General features: G+C 48.2%; 1 protein-coding gene across 1 annotated transcript; it reads right to left on the reverse strand.

The window, feature by feature from the left end:
- Positions 1–844: 844 nt before the first annotated feature.
- LOC104381010 (histamine H2 receptor) lies at positions 845–9,409 on the reverse strand. Its single transcript, XM_009988640.2, has 4 exons — positions 9,388–9,409; positions 8,986–9,262; positions 2,824–3,000; positions 845–1,520 (listed from the first exon to the last, which is right to left on the reverse strand). The coding sequence occupies exons 1-4, from the start codon at positions 9,407–9,409 to the stop codon at positions 845–847; spliced, it is 1,152 nt and encodes a 383-aa protein (XP_009986942.2).
- Positions 9,410–10,299: the final 890 nt, after the last annotated feature.

Below are 10,299 nucleotides of genomic sequence, written 5' to 3' on the forward strand. Positions count from 1 at the left end.
TGCTCTTGCTGTTACACAGAAATGTTTCAGCAAGTCTTTCTGGAGGTCATCTCCTGGGGTCTGCCACATAGAATATTCCTTTCCAGGATTGCTAAGGAAACTCAGATAATTCACAGAAAGTCATTGAAGCAATGGTCTTAAATTTTACAGGCAGTAGTCACATTGTCTATGCATGTAGAGTATTTCTCCTACCTGTTCCTGCCTGCTGCTGAACCCACCCTTTAGTGTTAAAGACCAAGTCTGAAACTGGAAAGCTCTGAACCTCTCGGTATTTCAGAAGCGAGTGATTTAATGAAGAGCAACAGCCCAGACTGTGGAGAGCACAAGCTGCTGGACCATGTGCTGCCTTTGTGAAGAAGTGACCTCTGCTCTTTGACCGTGTCCATCTTGCCAGCTGTCATACACGGGCTGACATACGTTGAGTTACTAAAACTGGTCAAATTTGTACCATAAGCTGCAAGATGAGAGCTACAGTGGCTTGATAAGAAACACAGTCTCACCTTAAGTTGGAGGTCACCAGGATATATACAAAGACAAGTTCACATTATCATAATGGTTTTTTCCCCAGCATGAAGACTGAATTTGTCTAGGGAATGCTCTTTAAAAAATAGTTACCCAGGAAGGAATTAGCTCCATAGCTATGTCATGAATGAATTTCCCCTAAAATACCAAAGTTTCTCATTATTAAAACTGTGGAAGATGAAGAAATGCATTTTTGTCATATGCCCCCAGCTGTCATGTTCCAGCCCTTCCTTCCCCTATTTCCCTACCCGTTATTTTTCCATTAGGATGTGCTCCAGCAATTTCTGTACCATGACCTCCAGCAACTGATTCTGCATCGCTATTACTTGGGTTTGCCCTTCAGGGCACCGTTGGGCACTGGCACCGTAATGCTGTATTCTAGATCTGGAGCAGTCTTGGAAAACGTGGCTATGGAAACCATATCTTCTCCAATGTCCACCTGAGACCTGTGCCTGCAAATGAGGAGCTTCTTCAGGGCTCGTTGGAAGTCCCGGTTCAGGAAAGCGTAGAGCATTGGGTTGATGGTGGAGTTGCAATACCCTAGCCAAGTGATGATCTTGAAGGTATCAAGCAAGACCGTGCTGGTGGAGTCGGTGCCTCTGGCAGCGAGCCAGACATTCAGGACAAAGTATGGCAGCCAGCAGAGCACAAAGACTGAAATAATAATGCTAATGGTCCTCGTGGCCTTGTTCTCCAGCTGCAGATGGTTCTGCCGCTTGCTGTTGGGGTGATAGTGAATCTCCAGGGTCTGAGACATGATACGAGAGGCTTTGAGCCGTGAAGCTCGGTAGATGAAGAAATACATGCTGCACATGACCATGAAGGGGACAAAAAATGCCAGAGCAGAAGCCACTATGGCAAAAATCCAGTTGGTGACAAAGATGCATTCTCTGCTGGCATCAAAGTCCACCCCGGGGATCTCGTTCCAGCCTTGCATGACGGGAAGGAAGGAAATGAGGGAGGAGTACACCCAGACCATGCAGGTCATCATGATGCATCTGTGAAAGGAGAGAGATGGGGAGGGTAGAGAGGGTCGGAGTTATTTTGAGTTGAGAACATCCAGTACAATTCAATCCCCATGGTAACCCGCGTGGGATATCACTGCTCAGCAGTCCCACAGGGCTCGGAGAAGTGGCCGAGCAGGGGAAAAGCCGGGGTACAACAAGTCCATCCGTGAATATCTCTAACAACTGGATAATTGGGTCTGTGGTTTACAGAATTGGGGTCAGTGCAGGGGATGCTCCGAGCTGGCTGAAAAAAGAGGAGGGAAGGTTTCACAGAGGATTTCTGTGAGTATTTAAAACAACAGTGTGTAGATTTTTCTGTTTAGTTTCAGCTTTAATATCTGGCTGTTACCAAATCCTCTGAGGAGCAGTTGGGGTGGAGCTGATGGACACTGGGTCCTCAGTGCCACCGCAGCGCTGGCTCAGTGACACGGCGGCTGTGCAGCCCCCTCCTTGTTTTGGCAACTGCCCGCACTCCACAAATCGTACACAATGGTTGTAATGGGAAAAATGTCCCTGAAAGAGCCTGAATCCACCTCGGGAAGCACCCTGCAGCATCCTCTCCGCCCACCCTGAGATGTCTTTCCCTACCCTGCAGTCCTCATTTTGATGTTTCACATGAAACCTCAACAGGAGCTTAGAAACTCATCCTGTTTTCTCTGCGTTTCCCCCATGAATCATAGAATCACAGAATGGTTTGGATTGCAAGGGACCTCAAAGATCATCTAGTTCCAAGCCCCCCTGCCATGGGCAGGGACACCCTTCACTACACCAGGTTGCCCAAAGCCTCATCCAACCTGGCCTTAAACACTTTCAGGGATGAGGCACCCACAACTTCTCTGGGCAGCCTGTTCCAGCACCTCACCACCCTCAGTGTAAAAAATTTCTTCCTTATATCACTTCAGAAAACATTGCAAGTTTAAGAGGGGGAAGGTGACCGCTACACATGTTCCGGGTGTCATTTCCCCTAGCCCTTGGGGAAATTCCTATGAAATGCCTGCAAAGGGCAGAAGTTGTAAGGTACAAGTCAGCCCACATCGCTAGTTTCTACCCCGTTTTGCAACCCATCCTGAACTCAAGAAGGGCTTTCCCAGGAGCACCGTCAAACCGGCTTAGCTTTGTTCTCCTTTTCTCCTGCACCACATTTCTGTGAAGTTTTAAATGGTGCAAAGATCCTTTCATCCCACTGCTCTGCTTTTGGGCAGCAGCTGTCAATACCTCGTTGTTTCCTAGTCAACATTAGCCATGGCCAAGTGAAAATTTGGAGGGACCTAAAGTGAGGAGCGACTCCACTCACCTGCCACGGGACATCCTTCTTGAATAGTGGTACGGGGTCACCACAGAGCAGTATCTGTCCAGGCTAATGAAGCACAACGTGACAATGGATGCAGTGCAGAACATGACGTCAAAGGAGATCCAGACTTTGCAGAACAGCTTCCCGAACAACCACATCCCCGTCACCTCGTAAATGATACTGCAAGAGAAAACGGGTAGAAATCAAACTGAGAAGAACTGATTTCATGGGTTTCTTCAAGACTCCACTGAGGTAATGCCATATATTAACACAGAAGTGCTAAAGATGGGTGTGCAGCTCACTCAGACAGCAGAGATTCATTCTCAAAGTGCAACCCAACCACAGGTGGGGCATGGTTGAAGATGACCCAACCCATGCTTCTTGTCTGCCCTCTGTTATAAGTGAGTGCCTTGAGAGATGCTTTGTCCTTCAAAGCTCCCCAAATTTACATCTACACAGCTTTGTTTATCACAGCTTTTTCCAGTGCCCTATGCAGCACAGACTTTGATGATTTCTCCCCAGCTCCTGAGCCATGGTAGATGCTCCCTCCTCCCAGAAACTCACTTTTCATCCAGTCTCATGCTTCAAAACTAGATTTCAACTCTTGGTTGGAAAAAAAAAATCCTAGGAGAAAGCCTGCGTGGCTTGTACATTATGTAGCTCACAAATGCCTCAGCGAGGTAAACACACCAGCAAAAAGCAGACATTATGCCAAAATTATTTCTAACAAAGCCAAGAAGGGCCTGCAAGAAGTGAGCAGCAAAGGAAGGAACATATGGCAGCTGTAGGAAGGCTGATGCATATTTCTATAGCATTCAATTAGATGCCATTCGCTTCCTTTTTCTTTCACCAGCTTTCTGCAGCTCCTGGGGTGCTGCTGAAATAACCATTGTGTGTGGATTTGACGTGAAAGGCTGAGTAACTCCCTGGTCCTGCAAAGCTTTAATTACCCGGTGACGGCACAGCTGGCTGGTCAAACCCAGTGAGAGTGGGGCTGCCGCGCTGCAGCACGCTCGGGTGGGCTCTGCCCTCCAGCAAGGGCAGAAAGAGTCAACCTGATGTCCAAGGAGTTAGAAACCAACCCCTGCTCTGCTTCTATTTAGCAACAACTCATTCAAATGACTTTATGAAGGTTCTTTTAGAGCACAACTAACGTAAGCAGGTACGGTGCCAGCTGAAGGGCCCCAGCCCTCAGCAGCTTTCTCTTATGCGGGATGCTACGCAAAAATTCAAGTGAGCATTAATCTATGGCAAAACCTGTCCCTGCACTATGGTGGCCTCCACATGGGCAGCGTGGAGGATCCCATGGCGTGCACGTGGAAAGGTTTCCTGGCTCTTTTTTAGATGGAGAAATGAGACATATAGAAGTTGAAGAATTGATCCAGCAATGGACTTGGGTGTCTTGGTGCCACTCCTCAGAAGTCCTCCATATCTCCATGGTGTGAGCACCATGGCCTTCCAGAAGTAGACCCTGCTGCTGTCACGAACATCCCTGTGCACAGATCCTAGCTGAGCAGGTACACATCTGGTGGGATCCACCTGAGATGTTCTCACAGCACCAGGCAGCAGATATCTGTTCCTTCTTCTCTGATGTAAAAACTCTGCAGCCTGAGAATGAAGCTGCTTAAAAAGGAACAACAAAAGCAAAAAGAAATGCACAGTATGAGCAGAAGTGAAGTCACCTCTGTGTTTCACTTAACACTTTCAAAAGAAAAGAGTAGCTGGAAATATTCTGCCTGGAAGCAGCTGTGCTGGCTGGAGTACCCAGATGACAAGCTAAGCACAGCTGAACCACTCCTCCAATGGAGCCAAGCCAGCAGCAAAACAGAAGTCTTACTCTTAGGAAATTAAGGCACCAGGTGACCACCTTATTTCTCTTTTCTATCACAAACCCTCTTTTTTTCTGAGCCAAACTGACTCATGAAGTCATTTCTTTTCCTTCTCTTTGGCATGTGCTAACATGCCCACCAAGGAGCAAACTGCAATCCAATGGAGCAATACAGATACAAAGCTGAGACAGTGGGAAAGATGTGGACTGAGAGCCACCCCATCAGCAGGGCCGAACAACGCCCGCAGGAGCTGGCAGGGTCCCTTCCTCACCGAGAGCCAGCAAGACTTCACACCAGATGATACCAAGGCATTCGGGAGGAGCACAAAGCATCCACCGTGCTCTACTCTTTGCTCCCCTTTGTAATTCTTTTTGTTTGTTAAATCAGACATCACTCTCCCAGGTGGGCTGTTTTCTCCCTGGCTGCACAGCAAAGCTATTGGTTTCAATGGAAATCCTTCCCCCTTTGTAATGCCCTCTACCATGCTTTGATTTGATAGGACAAGGGGTGATGGTTTTCAGCTAAAAGAGGGTGGATTCAGACAAAATACAAGGAAAGAATTTTTTACAATGAGGGTGGTGAAACACTGGAACAGGTTTCCCAGAGAGGTGGTAGATGCCCCATCCCTGGAAACGTTCAAGGTCAGCTTGGACAGGGCTCTGAGCAACCTGATCTAGTTGAAGATGTCCCTGCTCATTGCAGGAGAGGTTGAACTAGATGACCTTTAAAAGTCCCTTCCAACCCAAACCATTCTATTATCTTTCCCCTTCCCTCATATTCTTCACAGCCGTGGTCCCCTCCTCATCCCCATTCTGCCCTTCTCCTTTCTTGATGGGTGTGAGAAGCCACAGACAGATCTCCCAATTAAACATACTTTCAGCCGCTTATCATTCCTTCTATGCTTTCTTGGGAGCCTAGAAGTAAGAATTGTCCAATTTCATTCCCGACTGAGTGAAACCTAGTGCACTCCTCTTTCTCCTTGCCAAGGATGAGGCCTTACTCCAGTCTTACAGGGGGAAATTACAGCTGCCGAGACACCTACCTGCTGTTGCTCTGTGCTTCTGCTCCCTCTCATCACCCAGACTCCAAATACTACGTCAGTAGGTGAGAGGCAGAAGTAACAAGGAGGCTGGGTAACTGAAAATGCCCAAACTCTGTTTAGAAGAAGAAAAAATTGAAGACAGATATTCCCAAGCATGAGCTGAACATGGAGACACCAGAGGAGTCATCAGGTGGACAAGTGCAAGGTCCTGCACGTGGGTCGGGGCAATCCCAAGCACAAGTACAGGCTGGGCGGAGAATGGATTGAGAGCAGCCCTAAGGAAAAGGACTTGGGAGTGCTGGTGGATGAGAAGCTCAACACAAGCCGGCAATGTGCACTGGCAGCCCAGAAAGCCAACTGTGTCCTGGGCTGCATCCAAAGGAGCGTGGCCAGCAGGTCGAGGGAGGTGATTCTGCCCATCTACTCTGCTCTTGTGAGACCCCACCTGCAGTACTGCCTTCAGCTCTGGGGCCCCCAACACAAGAAGGACATGGAGCTGCTGGAGCGAGTCCAGAGGAGGGCCATGAAGATGATCCGAGGGCTGGAACACCTCTGCTATGAAGAAGACAGGCTGAAAGAGTTGGGGTTGTTCAGCCTGGAGAAGAGAAGGCTCCAGGGTGATCTTATGGCAGCTTTCCAGTACCTAAAGGGGGCCTACAGGAAAGCTGGAGAGGGACTTTTTACAAGGGTGTGTAGTGATAGGACAAGGGGCAATGACTTTAAATTGAAAGAGGGCAGATTTAGATTGGATATAAGGAAGAAATTTTTCACTCAGAGGGCAGTGAGGTACTCAAACAGGTTGCCCAGAGAAATTGTAGATGCCCCATCCCTGGCAGTGTTCAAGGCCAGGCTGGATGAGGCTTTGGGCAACCTGGTGTAGTGGAGGGTTTCCCTGCCCATGGCAGGGGGGTTGGAACTAGATGATCTTTCAAGTCCCTTCCAATCCAAACCATTCTATGATTCTATGACAACATGCAAATTTGGAGAGGAAGCAGTGATAGCAACTATCAGCTGGAACTCACTCCAAAGCAGGAGTTGTTCTGCGTTTGTCTTCTTTTGAGCAAAGAGGTGAGATGGGATAACGGAGAAGGTGATCTCCTGGAGCGATGGCTGGAGTGGGTGGAAGGGCAGAGAGGAGCCCTTGAGATACCTGGGCTGGGGCGAAAACCCCTCATTTATGGGCTTAACAAGAACATGGAAAGGAGAAGAAAAATAGCCCAATGAAACACCAGGTAGCAGGAAGACTGTTGCTTGAGCTAATCTCGGTGTCTGACACACTGAAATGGTCCGATGCATTTTATTGCAGTGACCTTGACCATGCAGTGGGAAACATCAGGGCTTCTCTTAGGAAAAAAATAGCATGTGCTACGGTTGACAGAAGCACATGGATTGTCTCTGCATCCCCTCTGGGCAGGACAGCAGGAACCACGTTGTTTTGCAAGCAAGCCCAGCTCAGGCCCTGCAGATTCCACCTTCACCAGCTGCAGCCCAGCTCCAGCCCAGTTCAGCCTGGTAGCTGGAAATGGGTAAGCAAGCAGATGACAGCCAGACTGCTGCAGCCACGTCGGCCAGGTCCTCACTGACACACCTGCTCGGAGCTGTTGGTGATCCTCAGGGAACAAGATCAGCCAACCTGGAGATCGTTCCCACCGCTGCCTGGCAAAGAGCCACTTCCACAATCTCATCTTTCTCCAACATGGAGCAAAACTCCCACTATTAGCAATACAAATATCCTGGTTAAGTCACTATCCTCATTCCCACCAACTTTAATAGGGTGGGAGAGGTTAGAGGATGGTCAACTAACCTGCAATCCAAGCCCCTTGGGCAGGTGTTTGTAGCACCAGGTGGAGGGGAGATAGGTGAATACAAATGGATGCTTTTCAGAACCTGAATTTAAAATTTCACCAAGCTTACAATTGAAATTGGCAGTCCTATTTTTTTAAAGGGCATCATTAACTGCGCTTTTTTTTTTTCCACCTGACGTTACAAACTTATAACTCGGTTTGTAACTGCTCATTGGGAAAATATCTTCCGGTGTCAAATTCAGAAGCATGGGCAGCCCTGGGAGCACAAAGGCACAAACGTGAAAAGAGTTCAGCTTCTTCATTTTGCTCCAAGAGCATTAAATAGGGTGCAACCCCCCCAGCTTTACACAAACCTACAGCCAGAGCCTACAAATAAACTGGTTTCTGGATTTGTCTGGCTATGGTTTAGCCAGACAGTGAAGGTCCTGTAAACAGGAACCTCGAGCGGGGAAAACTGCCCTCTTAAGTGCCTCTTCCTCCATTAAATATAGAGGGAGACTAAATTACCTTACTTATACTAAAATAAAATCCTTAATGTTTACACAGAGAGGGGAAATGGCTTTAGTCCCTGTGTCAACGCTGCCAGGTATCGATATGCAATGCGGTCAGGTCAGAGGGGCAAAAGGATCCCCCCAAGTGCAGCGAATCCCCTTTGTTACCCCCCTGCAGGCTGCAAATCTCCGAGCCTGTTTAGGCAGGCGAAAGATTTATTTCACAAAGGCGCCAGCCTTCCCCACGAGCCCCACTGGTGCGTTGTCTGAACCAGAAGGAACAGCCAAAGTTCTGTGTTTCACCAAGAATATGAAGAACAACATCTCCGCAATGGCCTTTCAAGTTCAGTAATATGAAGTCACCCATTTTCTTACACTAGCAAGGGTCTTTTTTACTTCTCCCTCCCACTACCAGAAAACAAAAGATAAGGTTAAAGAAGCATAAAAACAAAAGCAACAAATTAAATTCCACTGAATTCAATAGCCGTTCTTGACTAAGAAAAAAGGGGGAAAAATATACCCTGTGATTTGCTCTACCTTTGAAAAGTTGGCAGGAGCAACACAGCCGTTACACCTTACACTGGCACAGCACCGGCAGCCCTCATCTCGCACTCCCCGAACACTCGGAGAGGGCAAAATGATCTAGCAACCATCTTGGCCCTGCATGCAAGGCAGAGCTAGTCCTGGAAAAGGGGACTCATCGCACTGGAGCCACCTGAAAAGCTGGATATCTAGTTCAGATCAGCAGCCAATAGGAAAAATACCCTTGGGAATTCTCCTCCATTCAAGATAAGGGGACCTACTATAAAGGGTAGGGAAACTGAGGCACAGAAGCACATATAATCACCAGTCAACAGTTAAGCTCTTTGGAGAGCCCACCCTCAGGCACAGCACATGAAGTTCTGGCCAGCCCTGCTCAAACAGCGGCAGCTGAGTGAAGAGAGACAACATCCCACACACACCCCACCACCTGATCCTACCTCACAAGAAATTCTTACCTGAAGGGCATGACCAGACATGCTACAAGGAAATCTGCCATGGCTAAGGACATAATAAACATATAGGTGACGGTGCGCAGCCTCTTTTCCACCACCGGGCAGATGAAGACTACCATATTTCCCAGGAGCGTGATCAAGTCAATGAGGGTCAGTATCAGCCCAATGACCACCTCCTGGAGGCTGATCTCTGCCCAGTTGCCACCTCCTTGCACAAAGGAGGAGAAGTTAGAGAACCAAGATTCATTTTTGTCCATCGGCATCTTCCCACTGTTAAAGTCTGAAAGAGAGGAAAGGGAGAAAAAAAAAATAATAAGGGCTTTAATGTAGATGACTTGAAGGTCTACAAAAGGAAGTATAGAAACAATGTTTATGCTTCATTTACTTCAAGGAAAATCCACACACCTTGCTGTGTCTGTGCCATCATGGTCCCATGGTTATCAGTCCATCAGAAGTGCCTGAAATCCTGAGGGTGAAGACGGATGCACAGCATTGGCTGAAGTCCTTCGTGGCAATTCAAAGCCCTCCTGTGAAGGAAAACACATCATCTGGTGAAGTGTGGTACAAAAAAAAAAAAAAAAAGAAGAGCACTGAGAGCAGAGAGAGGACAAGCAAGCAAGCAAGCGAAATCGAAAATTAAAGCAGCTCTGCTAAATCCCACTGAGCAGCACGCCATGGCCACAAAACATGGGGGCTGAAACTATACCATCTTTAAGGTCCCTTCCAACCCAAATCATTCTATGATTCTATATTCTCATTGTCATCTTTGCCACCCACAGAAGGGGTGAGACTCCCCACCCAGGCTGCTGCTTCCGTAACCCCGCTATCCAGTACATGCTCTGCCCTGGGTCATCCTGGTACTTCTTTAGGCTCTGAAGTTAAGAGCATTTTACAGTCGTGGTGGGCAGCTCCATCCTACAGTCTGAATGGCCACACAGAGCTGCCGGCAGCCACGCAGGGAGCTTAATGCAAGTAAGCAAGTAACGGAGGTGTCGTGGGACAGTGGTGACCTCAGACTCATGTCCCTGTCTGTGCCCAGCTGGGAGAGGATGCTCCCAACTCCATAATGGGGGACTTTTATGTTGAGGAAATTCACATGCTTGTGTCCACAGCTCAGTTATAGAATCATAGAATGGTTTGGGTTGGAAGGGACCTGAAAGATCATCTAGTTCCAACTCCCCTGCCATGGGCAGGGACACCCTCCACTACACCAGGCTGCTCAAAGCCTCATCCAACCTGGCCTTGAACACTTCCAGGGACGGGTCATCCACAACTTCTATGGGCAACCTGTTCCAGCACCTCACCACCCTCAGAGGG

The sequence above is a fragment of the Tauraco erythrolophus genome, chromosome 5 (genome assembly GCF_009769465.1).
Source record: "Tauraco erythrolophus isolate bTauEry1 chromosome 5, bTauEry1.pri, whole genome shotgun sequence".
Lineage (NCBI taxonomy): Eukaryota > Metazoa > Chordata > Aves > Musophagiformes > Musophagidae > Tauraco > Tauraco erythrolophus.